At 43.2% G+C, this 21263-nt stretch overlaps 1 protein-coding gene across 1 annotated transcript; it reads right to left on the bottom strand.

Moving 5' to 3' along the window:
• Positions 1-17786: 17786 nt before the first annotated feature.
• On the bottom strand, positions 17787-18982 carry LOC114271962 (uncharacterized). Its single transcript, XM_028213644.1, has 3 exons — positions 18612-18982; positions 18437-18500; positions 17787-18179 (listed from the first exon to the last, which is right to left on the bottom strand). The coding sequence occupies exons 1-3, from the start codon at positions 18980-18982 to the stop codon at positions 17787-17789; spliced, it is 828 nt and encodes a 275-aa protein (XP_028069445.1).
• Between the last annotated feature and the right edge of the window lie 2281 nt (positions 18983-21263).

The raw sequence follows: 21263 nt of genomic DNA on the forward strand, positions 1-21263 counted from the left end.
AAACTTTGAATTTCTGAACACGTAGCCCATTGTTGATTGTGAACACGCAGCACACACTTGTTGAGAGTTGAACACGCAGCCCAAACTGTTGAGGTGAACACACACCCCACTATTTTCGAAGTTTGAACATGCAGCCCAAACACTTGATGTTGAACACACAGCTCATTATTTCTGAAATCTGAACACGCAGCCCAAACTCTTGAGTTGAACACACAACACAGCTCATATACTTCATGTTGAACACACAGCTCACAATATTGTAATTGATTTGATTTGCAGCCAGCTTATATTTTCATGTTGAACTGAATACATGTGTTCATTCTGAATGCAGGTATCTTCCCGTATTACACGAGGATATGGCTCCATCGTTGCGAGGGAGTGGTACACGAAGCTCCCGGAGGCCATTCGTGATTGGGTTGACCAGGCAGGGTTCAGACCCTTTTGCACGGGGATATCTCGCTATCCTGCTAGCAGGACGTTGATAGGCGCCCTTGTAAAGAGATGGTGGGACACCACCAACTCCTTTCATTTCTCAGCTACCGGGGACATGACTATGACCCCGTTCGACTTTGCTGTGCTGACAGGCCTTGACGTGGCAGGCTGGTCGATCCCTTATGACAAGGACATGGGTGAGTGGGAGGCTGCCTGGATTTATCTGTTGGGAGCTCGCCCACCGGTTGACAGATCATCGGGCAGGGTTCGGTACACTTGGTTTTCCACACATTTCAGGAGGACTGAGCCCGAGACTCCCGAGGAGATAGCGCAGTACACTCGAGAGTTTTTGATGTTCCTCCTCGAGACCACTCTGTTCTCCGATAGGGGGAACACAGTTGGACTTTACCTGCTGAGTGCTCTGGTAAACTTATCACAGGTCAGCCACTATGACTGGGGTGGCGCCAGCTTGGCTATCATCTATTGCTACATGAGTGTGACCTCCCGCGGACGGGGGAACATAGTCGGCGGCTATTGGAGAGCCTGGGAGGTACTTTCTACCCTATTGATTTACATTTCTGCTTTTCATTATTTGTACATTGCACACACGACACACTTTACATTTTGTACTTTGTATTCTGCTCTCGGCATTCTGCATTCTCTGTACATTCTGTATTTACATTCTGCACTCAGCATTCTGTATTCTGATGGCTATTGCCCTGTTTTCCACAGCTATGGGTTTTCGCGTATTTCCTGATGTTAGCCCCGGAGCTCGAGGTGGAGGTGTCTCTCATGTTCCCTTACTCGCTTGTATTTGAGGGCCAGTACCGGCCGAGAGCTCGGGAGTCTCTCCCCTACCTACGACAGTTTTTTGATACAGTGCGGTCGACAAAGGTAATTCAGAACTCTCAGTTCTCCATGTTTTCATCTTTGATTCATCTTGCACATTTACGATTTCTAATCAGCTTATGCATTGGTTATCCGCAGATCACATGGCAGCCCTGGGCGCCCTTGGGTGGAGATACCCGATTTCAGCTTGCTGGGGGATGGGCCACATCTCGGTACAGGATCTTATTTAAGGGGCCCGTTGGCAGGGCCTGGTTTCTAGGGGACCGCTTCATGCGCCAGACTATGGGCTTCCCCGAGCAGAGTGTTCCCTCAGCACCTCCGGACGATATACGGTCTACTGAGGGGCTCACTCTCCAAGATGTCAACAACGCCATGTTGGGTACCGACGTATTTCTACATTTGGAAGAGAGGGAGTATGCGACTTACCGTCATACATACTTGATGCCTCCATTGACAGGTGTCCGTACTCCCACGAGGAGGTCTGCTGGCATGCCATCATCGAGCCGGGCCCGGGCTGCAGATATTTCTTCGACCAGCAGGGCCGGCACATCGAGAGGTGGGGCTGGACTGGTCCCCCCGACTTATCATCACGCCGGATGGCCAGATATCCCGACTGATTTGACAGAATGGTGATATGGGACTTCTTACCCGATTCCGATAGAGTCCCCTATGCCTGATCACCGATACGTCAGTGATCCTGACTCACCGCCGGTATGTTCCACTGTTTTTCATTTACCACTCAAATACTTAAGCATTCATTTACTCATTGATGACTTGAGCTTGTATCTGCAGCCTCCCAAGGAGTATATGGAGGGGTGACTCGGGTTAGTAGCCTCACTTGAGGGCATGGTCCTGCGGAGGGAGACGCAGTTGTCCATCGTCGATGTCCCAGTACTCTTTAGTTTTCTTGCATTTGTCATACTTCTGATGACATGTTGAACTTGAACATTTCACTGCACTGATTGACTGCATGTATAGGGCACATCTGACACATACCACATTCATGTACTGTATCTGCATACACTCACTCTGTGTAGTTTTCTTGCATCTGCATCTGATATACAAACTTTGGTTGATGTATTCAAATTGCGCTCTTTCTTTTTAGATGCCTCCGCTACATACTGGGCCACAAGCCGGGCCATCTAGGCCTTCTCGGAAAGCTGGGAAAGGAGGTTCGACTCGCGGCCGAGGCGGACGCAGAGCGCCTGTCATAGAGGAGGAGTCCAGCGAGGAGGAGGAGTCTGCACATCCCCAATCAAAGACCTCCGCTGGCAGGGAGGATGACTCTGGTTCCGGTTTCGGTAGTGAAGATGATGCCGAGGAGGATTCCGAGGGCGGCGACTCCGATTCAGATGATGATGATGGTGCACAGGTTGTTCCACAGAAGAGGACGAAAAGGGCCTCTTATTCCTGTGCTTGATAGCACTGACGCAGCTGTTCCTGCTTTATTTTCCTTTTTTACTAGTAGTTGTAGCACATTGTACATTTATTAGGTAGTTTATTTTCTGTAAAACTTGTACCCTTGTTGTAAAATGTTGTAACAAAGGGAAGTATGATGGAATGAAACAAATTTTGAAAAAGTGTTGCATTTTATGTTCTTGCATCGCATCACATCATTTCGCACAAAAATGAGATGGAATGAAAATTGAATAACGGATATTACCAAGTCAGGCAGTGAACCGACACAACAAACTAAACAACCCAACTTACTAAGAACAACAAAACCTTAGCAAGTTTACAACTCAATAAGCAAAGCTCGACAATGTTGATTAAACAAAAAGTAATAACTCAATATACAAAACTCGACAACTCGACAAAACCTAACGACTCGATAAGCAAAACAACAACTCGATAAGCAAAAACAACAACTCGATAAGCAGGACTTAACAACAACTCGATAAACAAATGCATTTCGGACGATCTGGGTGACGGAACGTATCCAAAACTGAGGTAAACTTGAACCTTCAACACTCCCGACGCATGGAAATGCTAGGAACTTTCTTCTAGAAGCTAGGACAAGACCAAAGCCCTGTTTCTCTCTATGGCCGACCACTTAAGGAAGCTGGCCGACCAGCTTTTTTTCATTGGAGACCAAAGGGTGGTCAGCCTACCAGAAAAGGTGGTCGGCCGACCACCTGGTTTGGCAACCACCAGTTTTTCGACATGTGTCCCCCGAACAGTGCCTTATCCTCTTTAAAAGTTCCAGCCTCGTGGTTCATTCATTTTATCTCAGTTTTGCATCAAAATGGAGGCGTTCCTCATCCAAAATCTCACAGCTTGGATTGCTTCTCTAGATGGCTCGGGAAAGTTGAACTTCCGGGGCTTCGGCTTGAATGCACTATTCACGCTGGGCCGTACTCCACTGCATCTTCCTTTCCTCCATGCCGTGGCAAGGTTTTGGAATCCGGTAACACACGTTTTTATCTTTAGCGGGCAAGAGATGTGTCATACTTTCAAAGATTTCCAAGCTTTGATGGAATCCGAGAGCAATGAAGAGATCTTGCCTCAACTGCGATTTGGCCACATCCAAGCCCTAGGACGAATGTGCAGCCTCACTTTGCATGATGCTCGATCATTGGTTCACGATAGGGAGCTGGACATCCTAAGCTTGGTTCGCTGGTTTTCTGATGCTAGTGACCGCGGCGACCATCATTGGCAGGGCTATCGGCGACAAGCGCTTTGCCTATGCTTGCTATCTCATTTCTTGCTTGCCCCGGGCTCCGGTGGATTCAGTGTCCGGTTGATCGAGGTTGCCCAAGGTTTGAAGGTGGGCAAGAGCTGCATTGCCATGACATTGGTTGAGACATTGATGGGCTTAGACGCTTTTCATCGCCGAGAGACGGCTAGGCTTGCGGGGAGCCCACTACTATTGCAGGTAATGTTTCCCACCCAATCTCACATATGTATTGCTCACATCACTCGGCCCTCAGGCTCGGTTTTTCTCACAAAACCCTTTTCTTACTTTTCTCTCATCGTACATCTCTCTATTCTTTATTCTCTCATTTTTCGTCCCTCCCCAGGTGTGGTTGATGGACAGGTTACAGATTGTGGAGTCTTGCCCAGCATACTCAGCTCGCGGCTACTTTTTTCGACAACGTCTAGTTGAGGCCCTGGATGAGGGGTGGTGGTACAACTGGATGTGCAATTTGTCTGCAAACCGCATCGCTTGGCGCTGCCCTTGGCTCAATCTGCCGCAATGAGTTACAACATGACTCGTCAACCTGGGATTCAATTGATTGGCATGACACACTGTGTCTTTTATTTTCCGTTCCGGTTCCGGCGCCAGTTCGGACATGATCAGACTTGCCCGTTAGAGGGGATAGAGTACCCCGCTGCATTTCCAGTCCGAGGCGCACAGCTTGCTCGGTATGCCACAGCATAGAGGACTAGAGAGCTCCTGGCCCCCGCTCCCACTTTCAGTTGCACTTTGTCTGATGAGTGCTTGGACTGGCTCAATGACGAGGCACAGGAAGGGCCCACTTTGGCATCAGAGGCTTCGACCAGCTCTAGAAGGGGGCGCAGGAACACCTGACTTATCTATGCCCCGGATTTATTGCTTTATTAGTACTTTCAAGTTTTCTTTACGAATGTAATAAAAAGCAACTTCAATTTATATGCAAGAGTAGGAGAACTCTGTATTGAAATCAATGAAATTGAAGGTTGTGGGTACTGAAAATTTTCCGCTTTGGTCCAAAAATGGTCTAAGTTGTAAAAAGATTAATTTTGAACAAAGTCAACTTTTATTAAAACTTTTCAAAACTATTTTCTATATGGATCAAAGCTGGACACACCTGAAATCTGTCATTGAGATGCACAACCTCGGATCCTAGCAACTGGAAAGTTGCCCCTAGTTTGAATAGTACCGCGGCACTGCACAGCAATGGAAAGTTGCCCCTAGTCTGAAAAGCACTGCACCGGAGATCATAACCGAACTCTTGAATGCTGAATAGACAAAGATGACCGAGATGATCAAATGGACAAAGTTGATCAGGAAAAAGTTTATGGCTGAACTTCAGGATGAAGTTGCCTACGTATCCCAAAGATGGGAATCAAGCCTTACGTAGTTCAGGCTCGGGTTCACTCGAGCATTTTCACTCCCCTTTTACGCCCTAACTTTTGCCAAGGCCGCCCTTTGCGGGTTTTCAACTTTGCGAGCTCAGTTTTTGTAATTTCAAATTTTTTGTGCTCTAACTTTTGCCTAGGTCGCCCTCTCGGGTTTTTGGCTTAGTGAGCCTCTCAGGGGTAATATTTCTTCAACTTGTCCATGTTGATCGGCCTTGAGAACTCTAGGCCATCTAGGTCCATCAGAACCACAGCTCCACCTGACCAGATAGACTTGATAATGTAAGGGCCAGTCCAATTGGGTCTGAACTTGCCCCTAGGGTCGTGGATAGGAGCTCGGTTGTCTTTGAGCACCAAATCTCCTTCTTTCAAATTCCTAGACTTAACTTTCTTGTTGAAAGCCCTGGCAATTCTGCGCTGATAACCTTGAACGTGGTACAGTGCTTTCAGTCTTCTCTCATCAAAAAGCATGAGGTCTTCAAATCTGCTCTGCTGCCAATCTGTTTCGGCTATTTGACACTCAGCCAACACTTGTAAAGATGGAACCTCAATCTTAAAAGGTAGAACGGCCTCCATCCCATAAACTAATGAATACGGAGTCGCCCCAGTAGAAGTTCGAATTGACGTCCGGTAACCCCACAGAGCAAACAGCAGCTTATCTGGCCAATCCCGATAGGTTTCCACCATTTTCTGCAGTATATGCTTGATGTTCTTGTTGGCGGCCTCAACCGCATCATTGGTTTGCGGCCGGTATGTGGATGACTTATGAAAAGCCACGTTGTATTTCTCCAACAAGTCAATCACTTCCCTCTTGAAGTGGGAACCATTATCTGAAATGACCTCGTTTGGGACCCCATAATGACAAATGATGTTGTTTCTGATAAACTTTGCAATGTGCGACACCTTCAACACCGCATAAGATTGGGCCTCAACCCACTTCGTGAAATAATCTATCGCGACTAGGATGAACTCATCCCCATTCGACCCCTTCAAAGTGACAGCCCCGATCACATCGATTCCCCAAATTAAAAATGGCCATGGCGAAGTCATATTGTACAGCTTCGACGGTAGAATGTTCATGTGGTTTGCATGGATCTGACACTTGTGGCATCGCCGAACAAAGCCGATACAATCCTCCTCCATGGTGGACCAATAATAACCTTGTCTGAGGATCTTTCGCGCTACCATTACCCCGTTCATATGCGCACCGCATTCCCCTCCATGGATGGCCTCCATCAGGCGTTTTGATTCTTTAGCTTCAACGCACAGCTTATGCATTCCCAAATGACCTCTCTTATACAATTTACCTCCGCAGATGATGAACTGAACGGCCATTCTTCTGATTGCCCTTTCATCCTTGGCATTTACCCCTGGTGGATATGCTTCATTCTCCAAGAAATTTCAAATATCGTAATACCAGGGGTTCTCATCTTGAACCTCATCTATAGCAGCAATCGACTCGTAAGCCGGCATAAATTTTTGGTCGAAAATGACTGGACGCATCCAGACTCCAAACGGGATGTCTATCATGGAAGATGGAGTTGCTAGTAAATCTGCAAACCTGTTGTTCTCTCTTAACAGATGAGCAAAGTTTAACTTCTCAAACCGAGGAATTAACAAGTCCAAGGTCTGGTGATACATAATCATCTTTTTTTCTTTGACTTTCCAATTTCCTTTTGTTTAAGATACAACAAGGTTCGAGTCCCCAATGACGTCTAACCGTTTTGCCCCTAATTCTAGGGCTGCTTCTAGACCGGCAATGCATGCCTCATATTCTGCTTCGTTGTTCGAGACTTTGAACCAGAGTTTGAATGCTAGAAGGATACGGGAGTTATCGGGTGCTATCAGTAACACTCCTATCCCATACCCGTATTGGTTTGATGCTCCATCAAAGTACATCATCCAAAATTCATCGTCGATATGAAGAATGGCCTCATCTGGGAATAAGTACTCAGCTGCTTCACCTCCTTCCACTGGATGATCGGCTAGGAACTCCGCTATCGCTCTTCCCTTAACTGACTTGCGCGTCACATATTTTAGATCTAATTTAGAAAGCAACAGTAACCAACGAGCTAGTCTACCCGTAAGTGCCGGTTTCTCGAAAAGATATTTGATGGGATCCAGTCGTGAAACCAATATTATAGAGTGAGCTAACAGGTAGTGCCGCAGCTTCCTGGTAGCCCATACCAAGGCTAAGCAAGTCTTTTCCAACGGTGTGTAGCGAGTCTCATACTCCAGCATCTTCTTGCTCAAGTAGTAGATTGCTCTCTCCACTTTGTCCTCTGATTCTTGCGCGAGCATGCAGCCCATTATAGTCTTAGTTACTAAAAGATACAAAATCAACGGTCTCCCCGGCTCTGGCGGTGACAACACGGGCAGGTTCTGTAAGTATTCCTTGATCTGTTCAAAAGAAGCTTGGCATCGACCGTCCCATTGGAATTTCTTTCCTTTCTTCAGGAGGCCAAAAAGTGGTTCACAAGTCAAGGTTAATTTTGAGATAAACCATCTTATAAATTGCACTTTACCCAGAAAGCCTCACACCTCCTTTTCAGTCCTTGGTGGTGGCATTTCTAAGATGGCCTTGATTTTGGAAGGGTCGACATCGATACCTCTCTGTGTAATCAGAAACCCCAGCATTTTCCCTGCTGTAACACCAAACGTACACTTCTGAGGATTCATCCGCAACCAAAATTCTCTGATCCTTTGAAAGAAATTTTGCAAGGCGGTGTAGTGGCCCCCTTTTTCTTTGGACTTGACAATCATGTCGTCCACGTACACCTCTACCTCTTTATGGATCATGTCGTGCAATATCGTGGTCGCGGCCTGTTGATATGTAGCTCCAGCGTTCTTCAACCCAAACGGCATCACTTTGTAGCAGTAGGTCCCCCACGGGGTGGTGAATGCAGCCTTTTCTCGATCTTCAGGTGCCATCACTATCTGGTTGTAGCCCGAAAAGCCATCCATAAACAAAAGCAAAGCATGCCCTGCTGTGAAGTCCACTAACTCATCGATATGCGGCAAGGGGAAGTCGTCCTTCGGACTAGCTCTATTCAAGTCCTTGAAATCCACGCATACCCGGATCCTACCATCCTTCTTCGGCACCGAGACGATGTTGGCCAACCAAGTTAGGTATTCAGATACCAGCAGAAACCTTACGTCAATTTGCTTAGTGACCTCTTCTTTAATCTTGAGGGCCCAGTCCGGGCGGATCCTTCTGAGTTTTTGTTTAACGGGTCGGGCCTCGGGGTCAAGAGGGATCCGGTGCTGTACAATCTCAGGATCGATTCCAGGCATGTCTTCGTAGGACCATGCGAAAACATCTTTGAAATCTTTTAATAAAACGACTAAGCGCTCGCGTTCCTCTGAAGACAACGTGGACCCGATCTGGACCAGCGGCGGGTCCTCCTCAGTACCAATATTCACAGTAGTGATTTCATCCATTAAGGGTTTAACAAATCTTTCCTGCTCTTGTTCAATTAAGCATTGCAAAATCGGAGGAATTTCTTCCTCGTTGTTTTCATCAAAATTTTGAAAGTCTAAGTTAATGCAATAAATCAAGGGCACAGAAAAGTACTCAGAAACTAAAGCCACATCATTCTCATTAAGCACATCCAAATTGTCCGATTCTTCGGTTACAACAAACTCAAAAGAAAAAGAAAAAGACGACTTGGACAGGACTATGGTATTCGGGTTATCACCCCTTGGAATACTGGACTCAGACTCAGTCGAGCTGGAACCTGATTCCAACTCAACAGACTCGGTGGAATCAAATTTCGGCTCACTACCTGACCCGGTGCTGCTTAACAAAAATCCCTCTTCATACTGCCAAATGAGAGAGGGTGCGATAGATGCATCCAAAATGTTTGCTGGTAGGCCCGCACCCGTTTCATTCCTGATCACGCATACCGAGAAGTTATCCCCCAAGCAATTCTGTTCGATCGGAGGATTTGAAAGTAGACATGCCAGCGCTACCCCCATTTCACTTTCGGCGTCCTCAGACTCCACTTTCTTGCTCTGCTCAACCTTAGCTAATGGGTCCGTCTGCTCTACGACAATGTCATCCCCGGATAACTGCAGGTCGAAGAAGATCTCAAACCCTGGCACTCGCTTCCTCTCTGCGTTCAACCATGGTTCTGGGAAGCCACAAAATGGAAAGTCCTCCCCCTCCCGGACAAAGCGCCCGTTTAGGGTACCCTGGATGGGTCGGTGCGTTAACTCATATGGCTTCCCTGCCTTCTTTGCTCTGGCTCTCCCAGCCATCTCCTTACCTTTCCTTACCCAATCCTCTTTGGTGGGCAGATAACCCAAGCCAAAGGTATGTGGGTTGTGCGACACTTTGGCCGATACTGCAACGTCCTTCGGGCCACTCTTTTCCAATCCCATCCCGGGGATATGTTGAAGCTTGTTCATGAGGTATACTGATTGTGCGTTAACATATACCCCCTCATTAACAACTAAGATGTTCTGCACGACCCGGGCCTCAGCCAGGGTAAAACCTGACATGAACACATCCTTCATACCGTGCTCAATTTCCAAAATTGGCGTAGATACTTCTGGCGGTGGATGGATCGACGAATTTCCAAAAATGATGGCTACTCCCTTCCCATGGGGGTATTTCACCATCTGATGCAAGGTGGACGAAACTGCCTTTACTTGGTGCAACCATGGCCGCCCCAAAAGTAGATTGAAGGTCGTAAGAACTTCTAAGACGTGAAAGTCTACCTCATGCTGCCCCGGCCCAATATTGGTCTGAATTTTCACTGTCCCCATTACTTCTCTGCTTATGTTATCATATGTCCGAATCACTTGGGCTGTCGGCACAAAGTCCGCGATCTTTAAACCGATTGCATATGCAGTCCTTGCCGGGCACACATTGATGGCAAACCTGTGTCGACAAGCACCACGGGTATCCATTTGTTTCTGCACTCCACAGAGATGTAGAGTGGCTTGTTATGGTTCACACCCTCAGGTGGCAATCCTTTGTCAGAGAAAGTCAACATCGGGGTAGCCCCTCCCGGAAAAACTAAGCCCACCAGCTGTTCGGGGGTGGTGTCTATTGAGAGCTTGGCCTTGTCCATGGCTGATAAGATAGCTTGTCGATGCACTCGCGATACCATAAGCAGTCCCCAGATGGAGATGTCTGCCTGTATCTTTTTCAACTACTTCAGTACAACCTCTTCTTCGAGTTGCTTCTCTTTCTGTTTCTCCGCCTCCTTATCTTTCCAAGATGCCTCTAGCTGATCTAGATGTGGGGGCTTGAAATACTGCCCGCTTCTAGTCATATGATCGACTTTGCTGATGTACCAGGTATCGTCTGGCTGGTTGCTCCCCCAATCCTCATCCGTGTGGACAAGACATAGATCATCGTCTTCCCACCACATTCTGTCGGCAGCCAACAGACACCTATCCAGCTCCGGTACAATTGTACTTGCAGTACTTTCTGTCTACATGCTCGCAGCATTCTCCATCCTCGTGCACACAGTACTTTTAGTCCCCACAAGGGCCTTGGATTTTCTGATTCTCTTAAACTCCTCGATTTCTTTTTGCTCCAACCGCGTCAGTACAGCTGGCTGCTCTATAATTCCTATATTCAAAATGCCCAGATCCTGAGCGAAATTCTTAGCACCGGGGCTCTCCGATGATGCATTCTGATCTCCGGCCCTTCCGGCCACAATTGATATCCTCGCCCCTACTGGGCCCTGTTTCAACTGAGTTTTGTCAACAACATCTGGTAGGTCATCAAGCCACCCGGTGACCTCTGCTGACTCCTCAAAACCTAACCAGTTGACTACCATGCCCTCTAGATCTTGTTCATTAAAAAATTGGAGGTTAGCAAAGTCCCCTTCCACAGCTGCCAAGTCATCTATCCTCTGACCAGATTCATCCCCTTGTATCACACAAAGCTCTGCTTCTGCCGGCAATTCCACATTTGGCCCAACCTGGCCTACTGATAGAATATAGTCACTCGAACTGTATACCTCCTCGGCAAAACTCCCAGATTTCTCAGATTCTGACTCAACAATCCCATTCTCCCCTAAAATCTCCCATGTTCTGTCTTCGACAATCACCACCATTGGTTCGGGTTGGGTTCTGGAGATGTCCAACATGCACAAGTCAGTGCAGTCAGGAAGGAGCACCTCCGGCTTGGGTAAGTGGGACAGGGTAATATATATGCTAGGATCGTAAGACATGACCGCAGTCTGGATAAAGTTGATACGTTTGGGGGGTGGAGCTTGGTTATACGGTGGGAGAGGGTTTGTTATGACATTGGGTTTTTCTGGAAGCACAATCACCTGCTTGTCAACGAGATCCTAAATCTCGTGACGCAATCTAAAACATTGTTCAGTGTCGTGACCATGTTGTTGGTGATATGCGCAGTATTTTACTGGGTTATGAGAGGAAGGGAGTGGATTTGGCAATGGCCTCGACTCTAGGGGCTTTAAGTGCCCTTTCTTGATTAATACCCCTAGAGCCTTAGACAGGGGCATATATAATGGGGTGAAGGTTCTCTGGCCTCGAGGTTGGTATTTGGTGGTTTGTGTGTTGCTTCCGGACGCGCCGGAGAAAGGTGTAGCTGCCATGGGTCTTGGAAGGGGAATGGTGGTGACCATGCTTACTTCTGAAGCTCTAGCATTTGCGGCATTGCTGGTGCCTGTATTGTTGTTACGGTTGAAGGTTCTTCTAGGTTGCTCTCTGTCATTATCAATCAAGCCCTGCTTCAAGGCATCCTCAATCTGTACTCCCATCTCATGCAAATCTGAAAAGGTAGGGAAAGGGAACATGATCATTTCTTACATCAGTTTAGACTGGAGATTGCGCACAATCATCCAGATTTGATCTTTATCAGTAGGCCTTAGGGTCATCATTGAGGCCTTCGCCCTTCATCTGGCTATGAACTCTGAAAAGCTCTCCTTAGGCTCATGCCTTGTTGTCTCAAGATCACGGGTTGTAATCTCGATTTGCGTGTTATAGAAATACTGTGCAATGAAGGCCTAGACCATCTCATCCCAGTTCCGCTTAACATTGTCTTCTAATTTTGCGTACCAGATAGTGGCCACACCCGACAGGGTCCGGCCGAATAATGAAAGCTTCTGTGGTCTGGTGAGGCCCATCGGTCGTAATATATCTAAGAACAACCGGAGATGCACCATGGGATCCCTAGATCCGTCAAAGCGGTCAATTTGTGGCATTTTGAACCTATCTGGCAGTGTCACAACCACGTCAGTGTACCCGTCCTCAATGTCTGGGATGGACTTTATCCCTTGGGATTTCTTGAACAACTTCTCAAGCTTGCTCAATTTCAATGCTGTAGGGTCGACCTCGAATTCGAAGGGAGAGTCCGGTAGGTTGGTAGGTGTTTTGGACAGCTAGGGTAAGATTGGGAGCGGAGCTGGCCCTATCGGAATGTCTGTACCCTCCTGGACATTTGGTGTTTCCCCGGGTGTTTGAACCCCTGGTGGTGGAGGAGCTTGATACGAAGTAGATGCTCCGTTTTGCTGTTGTAACTTGGTGATTAGCTCAGCCTGCTGGGCCATGATTGCAGCCTGTTGCTTGGAAAATTCCGCTTGGCAGACGGTGTCCTACTGCATAAGTTTCATACTTTCTTGGAGTTGACGCATCATTGCCTCCATCCCTGACGTGTTCTGCTGATCCATTTGACCGACTGGTATATTTATCTCTATGGCAACAATTGAGACCTCAGCCCGACTGTCCACTGATAGGGTAGACCACTACTCTGGCAACCTCTGTTCAAATACATTGCGTTTTCTCGGCCTCCGTCTAATAACCGGGGGTAGAGAGTAGAACACTGGTTGTCCGTCGACCAGATCCTCAAATCGATTGAGTCGGCGACCTCTTGTCTAGAGTGCTTGGGAAATATCTGCTTGGTCTAAAGCAATTGTGCTAAACTACCCCTAGCAAAAAGATAAATAAAGCAATAATAAGGAAATAAACAACCAGACAAACGGACAACATAACGGCTTTAAATAAATACGCAACACACAGTTGGGCATCATAACACACAGTCGATAAGCTGAAAATACTGTTCTCAAACACTTATCATTATTCTCAAATCACTGCCCCCAAAACTGAATTTGAAACCCGCAGATAACTGATTCCCAAAATACTGAACTGGTGCCCGCAGTCCTGATGCCCAAACTTGCAAACTAATACATGCATTCCTATAGAGACGCACTCTAAAAGCACATAACAAGCAAGTGAGAGCCAAAACACCCCTATGTTGGGGGTAGGGTTTCTCTGTCCTATTTTGTCAGGAGCTAGGGTTTCACTACACACGCAGCGGTTTCAAACAACCTATAATCGAGTAGGTAACCTGTCCTAGTTTGGAATGGTCACTATGGATTCCGAATATGCACTAGGTCGAATGGTCAAAAGGGTGCCTCGGTGAAAATCGGGATTTGTGTTCCCGTCGTGGCAGAGCCCACAACCGGTCAGCCTTATGGCATGCTTCTCGAAGCGAGCCTCCGGTAAACTGTTCAGGAATAGCATACGGTAAACACGGTGTCCTAGGCGCACCAATGCACATGCAATGCAAAGAAACACATAAGTGTAGTCAAAACAAGATATCATGAGTTCGAGTCAAGTTCTCTAAATCCCCAGCAGAGTCGCTAGAAACTGTAGACATCCCTGAACGTCCCAGGAGGGAAATCCTGTTCTGTTCATTTGGGGCTCACTACAGTTCAGGACTCAAAAGTCACGGTCCTGTATCTAATCTCGCAGAGTGCAATGCAAGACCGATGAATCATCAAAGAGTCCAAATCCGGCAAATCGTTTTTGAAAACAGATTTTTTTGAAAGAAGTGCCAAACATGGACTGCTTTGCCAGATACAGAGTCGCCACGTAACCATGATATCGAGTTTTGAAAACATTATGTGCTCTTATTCCAGTTATTAGCCTAGATTTACTATGTGATGCGCATAGCATACAAGTATAGACTAGGTCGCCTGAATTGGAACAAAACATTTTATGTTTGTTTATTTTGAAAATGGTTTGCTACTCGTAAGTAGGCTAAAATGCGGGTTTCGACAAATTATTCCAACTCAAGCAACCCAACCTTCATCCACAGGCATTCAGGCAGGTATATCACATAAGCACATAGCCTCATGGTAAACATGCTATCATGGCACTCACTCACACACATGCAAGGATGCTAAAGCATTAAAACTTGCTCAAGCGAAAGTGTGAGACACAGAGTGGTCGCTCGAGCGTGGAATCCGTTGCTCGAGCGTAGAAACAGAATTCTGGAATTTCCAGAATTGCTTCCAAGCTTCAAAACTCAATCTTAAAACATCAAGCTTGATTTTTCTAGGCCAAAACTTGAGGAAACATTGAGAAACTCATAAAACATCATGAATTAATGATCATTTCAAGAAATCATGGCCCAATAACTTGCCAATTTCACAAACATTCAACTTAAAATTTATGAATGTTTCATGAACATGACATGCATGAACTTCTTTGAACTTAATCTTCTCAAAACATGATCATTGCTACAAAACAACATGAAACTTGATGATTTCCCAAAATTAAGGTGAATTCAAGACATGCATAAGGGAATTCTTAGAAATTAAACTCAAAATATGAGAATATGCATGCATGCATGGTATGGCTCAATACTCTTCATTTCTAACTCAATTCTTACATTAATCATCTCAATTCTCTAGAGTTCATGTATTGCACTTCATAGTTGCTCAAACAAAGGGTTGAATTCTTACCTATACTTGTCAAGATGAGAGCTAGGAGTTTGATCCTTGAGTTCCTTCGTGTAAATTCACAAGTTCTCAAGCAATCCTTATAATTTAGCTCAACTTCTCTTCTTTCTTCCTCTCTCACGTTTTGATGTTCAATTAAGAGGAAATGGAAGTGTAAAAACAATGTGTAGTAGTCAATGAAATGGCCTTATATAGGCTTGACTAATAAATTCATTAACTTGGGCTTAACTGAGCGTTAATCATTTTAATTATTTCATTCGGAATCAAATTTTAATTAAAATTACCATAATATTCTAAAAATTCCAAATAACACATAAATCAAGCCAATTTCTAAATCGGATGTCAATAAGGCCTTCAATTGGCAAACCGAATAAAAACATGAACAGATATTTTTACATTAAATAGATATAAACACAAAATAATGCAATGCACATGAAATTAACTCAGGATTTCTTCTTAATTACTTATTAGGCATACTTAAGCATGAATTAGCGCTAATCATGGGTCGGGGTTATTACAAGCTTTCACTAGTTTACTGTGCGTGAACGTTGGGGGTGGGACCCACCAGATAATCGGCCTAACTGAACAATTCCCAAAACACAGCCATGGTTTGGACTACGAATTGGCTTGTAGAATTGTTTGGTTTTTGTGGCACCAATACGACACCTCTTACCAATATTGATGCATGGATAGCAGAGGCAAATACATTGCATGTAGATTTAAATTTGTACCAAAATTAGTCGTTCATTTACCAGGGTGCAACTCCAATAAGGTTACCGTTGGTTTTGCATAGGATTTGACAAAGTTGCCATTGTTGTGGTCTATAAAATAAGACTCTACCAGTCTTTTAATTTCACAATATCATTACAATTTCTCTTTTCTTTGTCATTGTTAACTTCAATCTTCACTTTTTCTTTCATTTGACTTCTCATTGTGTGACCTTCAGTCTATGTTATTTCTTCAATTTTTCACTTTTTTCTTTAATTTTTTTCTTGTTTCTTTTACAATATATTTCACTGTGTGTTGGATGTTGTATCCTATTGAATTTTTTTAACTTGTTTATTTATACAAATTTTATCTTAAATCTATAGAAGATTTTGAAATGTTTGAGGAATCACAAACTTCAAAGCAGAACACTGATATTACTTTTATTTCGAAAAGTTCTCGTGTTTCTCGTGGTAAAGCATTCACCATTATAGAAGATAAAACTTTATGTTGATCTTGGTTGGTTGTCTCTCAAGATCCCATTGCTAGTAATAGTCTGACCATGGCACTGTTTTGGGAATGAGTACTTGTTTATTTTAATTCACAATTGAATGGTGAATCAAATCGAAACCGTATTTCTTTGTCTCACCGTTGGTCTGTCATGCAAAAGGCAATTAATAAATTCTATGATTTTCTTGAACAAATCCAAGTGAGGCAACAAAGTGGAACAACTGAGGCAAACATGGTAATTTTCATTTTTGTTATTAAATATCAATTTTTTGAGTTCTTAGTCTACTTTTTATCGAAATGTTTATAATTTTCATCTTTTAGGTTGATGAAGTTAAGCGCGTAGCATTATGTCTATATAGAGTCCATTTTCAATAGCTTTAACTGAGGTAGGTGGTGGAGGGAAGTAATGAGGTGGTTCAATTTGTTTAATGAAGTAATTGGGTGGTTGTGTGTGTAAATGAAGCATTCATGAAGATGGTGAAGTTTGCAGGCTTTTTCATTGTATGCAAAATAAATATAGCAAACAAGTTGTTCATAATCATCCATAAAAATATACAAAGAATTAGTAACATAAAAAATTCACCAAATACTCAAATTTGTGTGGTTGAGGCATACCATCCAAAATCAATCTGGCATGGAAGATACATATTCTCATAATTTCTTACACTGATCAAGATATTGACTTCGTGAATGGTGGATATATATATATAAGAATCATGAGTCATTTGTAATTTATTAAATTTAGATACAGAACAAGTAAATTAGTTATTCACTAAAGTAAGCTATATGTTATAGTTATCCATATCAGTAGTCCAAATCCATATCATTAGCCATCATATGCCATACACTATGATCATTTAAAATTCAATCTTAAGGACTCATTAACACAATTAATACTTGTGCATTGAAATAATACAATCATCATATTCACAATATGTCAAAATAATCAATTAAAAAGAATGTGTAAATGAATGTTTTTAAGGGTATAAATACCCAACATCAGTTTTATAATTCCAAAATAATATGAACAATCTATTGAAATATTTTGTTACTGGAATTACTTCAATTACTTCAATTCCTTAATGGCTATATTTTTAGTTTTATTTTTTTGTGTTTATGTAGTAAATATGTTCATAAAAACCACTTTATTAACAGTACATTTCACATGCACACTTTAGAACATCAGTAAATTATCACATCAGTACGTTCAAAATTAACACTATTTTTTATATTAACAAAGTTATCACATCAGTACATTCAAAATTAACACTATTTTTTATATTAACAAAGTTAACGGACCAATAATACTAGCAAAAACAAATGTGTATAGGTTGAAGAGCACCAACAACAAACACTGACAACATTTGACTAACAAAAAAAATGATGTATGTAAATGAGATTTAAGAGCAACAACAAACACTGACAACCTTCCTTACGTAATCAGCTCCCAATCCAAAAAGCCAATTAAAAGTTCATGTTCTCATCCACGTGGTGAAGTTAGTTTTCACCATGAAGATGCCACATATGTTCTATCAAATCGTTGCGAAGGGCATAATATGTATTCTTATCTCTAATACCTAAATGACAGGACATAAATGATTGAAATTCATTGTTACTGCTACACGAAACTAGTACTGGTGAGTTGGTTGATGAAATTTCATAATTGAAATCAATATGCTCATCTCTCTCATCTTCGACAATCATATTGTGCAATATAACGTAACTCTTCATTATGTTATCAAGCATTTTGGGATCCCAAAAATGTACTGGACCACCTACAATTGCAAATCGGGATTGGAGCACTCTGAATGCCCGCTTTATATCCTTCCTTGTTGACTCTTGCATTCTTGCAAAATGTTGCTTCTTTGCTCCTTGGGAGGAGGAGATTATCTGAACCAGTGTTGCCCATTAAGGGTATATACCATCAGTAAGTTAAAAACCCATATTATAAGTGTGTCCACTAATAGTGTAATGGACAGGCGGAGCTTTACCTTGGGCAAGATCAGAAAATAAGGGCGACCGATCAAAGACATTCAAGTCATTGTGTGATCCAAGCATTCCAAAAAATGCATGCCAAATCCACAAGTCATAAGAAGCTACTGCTTCAAGAATGATGGTTGGCTTTTTCTGATGGCCTACGTATTGACCTTGCCATGCTGTTGGACAATTTTTCCACTCCTAAACCCACGAACCTCTCCGATAGCAAGTAATCTAGCAATATCAGTTGTTATTAGAGATCTAAGATATTCAGGTCCAAAGATTTTGATTATTGAATTGCAAAAGTATTTCAAACTTTCAATTGTCGTGCATTCCCCAATTCACACATAATCATCAATTGTATCTGCTGCCACTCCATATGAGAGTATTCTAATTGCTGAAGTCATCTTTTGAAGTGGAGACAATCTGAGGATATGAACTACATCTTTTTTTTTAACAAAATATGGATCGTGTGCTTCAATGGCATTCAAAATTCGTAAATACAGAAGACGACGCATTCTAGAACGTCTCTGAAATATTGCAGGTGAATAAATCGAATTTGCCGCAAAATAATCCGCAAACAATCGATCATGACCCTTCCTTCTATCGCGACCTATGCATTTATGTCCTATAACAGAACCACCTCTTTTCTTTGATTGATCACTTGCTCTCAGAATTTGTATCATACTAGCATTGTTTATCTCATAAGCACCCATAAGTTTCACAATTTTTTCATCATCACATTCATCATCAGAAGATAAGGAAGAAGAAGAGGATGAAAATGAAGTGAACAAATAAAAAGTTAAGCTAGTCGTTATTGTTGGCTTTTTGGCTTTCAAAGGTTAGTATTGTAATTTTAAGCGTACCAATAAGGATCAATTAGTCCTTACATAAGATTAATTGCCAACCAATTATCAGATGATTGTGTTTTAGTTCTTTCAGCCTCAATGAAGAAGACTTTTTGCTAGTGGCTTGTTTAGGAGAATTTAGAAAACAACTATTAAATGAAGAATAATTGCAGCATTTCATTAAATAAAAATGAAAACTTTCAATGATTTGACCCAGCCTCGTAAAGGTTTACAACAACAAGCTATTCGAAACTACTCCTATGAATGAAGTGCAATACAGGAATTCAAAGTACAGAAATGTAAAGAACTGTAAAAACTGGAAGGAAAATAAAGTAGATAAAAACTGGTTTCTAAATCTGAGTCTGGGTCCTCCTTTTTGGGGCCTTCTCTGCTATTTATACTTCTCAATGATAACCGTCGAAATGGGCTGCTGACCGTCGAAATATACCTCCATTATCGCTGATCATGCTCTCTCCCAATCAGCTCCACTACGCCATGTTCGCTGTTAGGTTTCCCACATGATTTTGAATTTGAATCTTGTAAGTAACCGTTAGGCCACATCATCTTATATCCCTCGATCATTCTAGTGCTACACAAACCCATTATTACCAGTATGGGTTGATACGTGTTTGACTATGGTTGGCAATTTATATTACCTTTCCAAATTGCCCTTCTCATGTCACGTGTTGAATTGTGATTGGCTTATACAATTTATACAGCCAACATTACCCCCCGCACTAATATACCCAATACTTGGTGATATTAGTGGATCAAAACATTCCACCCACATCCTAGGACGTGCATGGGTTTCTCATCTTCTTAGAACTGCAACCGACTGCATTAAATTCTTGAACATTTCCCACTATCTGAGCATTTGAAAAGACTGATACAGCTCGTATGGCCAAACAAGCTTTCTTTGACATAGATCGAGCACACAAGGAGTTGTTAGATAATGATGTTCGCCCTCGAAAGAATTTTCATGCATTTCTTAGCCACACCTATCCATCTCCATAGATTCAAGTCATGGAAGCTTTTGCAAGCTATCGACCTTTAGATTACGAACCTATTGTTCATAATTCTTTAGCCCAAAATTTTTCAAACATGGATATTCGAAGCGCTTCTTCTAACCCAAAACCTTCTGCGTGGGATGAGGCTGCAGCTTCTTCTTCTTCTTCTAAGACTTCTGGCTGGGGAAGCTAGCCAGAACCTAAGGAATCCAAGCTGAGAGACTGAATTAATCATCACTTCGTTGAATTCGTTGATCCCCTATCTTTCCCTCATTTCACTCGGAGTTCGGTGGTTTACCCATATGTATCCATCGATCGCTAACGCAGTTTGGAAGATAACTTACTTATAGCATGGTACACATCCTCTATATCTACGAAGATAGTGCAAGCCACTCGTCGTCCAGAGAAAGCACAAGGGTACCGCCCGTCATTCTTAGCCTAGAGGGCAAAATTTTGCTCTTCTAACTGGCTTGATTGCGTAAACAACCCCTAGTTCCTTTCTTCTTTTGAGATGGATCCTCCGGCACCTCCTATTCTGCAAAATCCTCACTGGATGGAAAAACTAAGATTTACTCTCTTTGAGAATCAGTTTCTTCCTTCCTATAAACCTCCAGTTCCCCCCACTATATTTTAGCGATATCAAGCTCAGCTTCTGCTTGCAGCCTTTTCTCACTTGCCCTTAAATGTTCTTGAGGGTGATGTTCCTCTCAAGAACTTTCGATGGGCTTGTGACGTTATGACCCGGGGTCATGTACTCAACTCCATTGCCCAAGCAGAGCTTCAGATGTTTTTGGATCAACTCTCACTGCTTCTTCATTCGCACTAAACTTCTTTGGCTACTGCTCAATCTTTGGACAAAATCTCAGCCTGTCAAATTCACACCCAGTATGAAGCAGATAACCTTATCGATGAATATAATGATTTCAAGAATAAAGACTCTGCATACTGGGATGACTTGGATATGGATGAGATGGAACAAGGATTGAAGGAAACAGAGTTCGAAATAAAAGCCGAACAATTGTTTTATCAAATAAGAGCATATCAACTTCAGCAACCTAGATTGGAGAAGATTGAAGACAGAATAAAAAATGAGCAGAAATTCATTGACCAGAGTTGGAATAAATTCCATGACCTTGTCATTT

The sequence above is a fragment of the Camellia sinensis genome, chromosome 9, assembly GCF_055761805.1.
Source record: "Camellia sinensis isolate YWXY chromosome 9, ASM5576180v1, whole genome shotgun sequence".
NCBI lineage: Eukaryota > Viridiplantae > Streptophyta > Magnoliopsida > Ericales > Theaceae > Camellia > Camellia sinensis.

What these genes read in the sequence shown, in the direction of transcription:
- LOC114271962 (XM_028213644.1), bottom strand. Translation starts at nt 18,982, where the DNA reads ATGGGTGCTTATGAGATAAACAATGCTAGTATGATACAAATTCTGAGA. An exon ending in GATACAATTGATGATTATGT is followed by an intron (nt 18,501 to 18,611) that starts GTGAATTGGGGA and finishes TGATATTGCTAG; the next exon opens with ATTACTTGCTATCGGAGAGG. An exon ending in TTGTCCAACAGCATGGCAAG is followed by an intron (nt 18,180 to 18,436) that starts GTCAATACGTAG and finishes ACACTGGTTCAG; the next exon opens with ATAATCTCCTCCTCCCAAGG.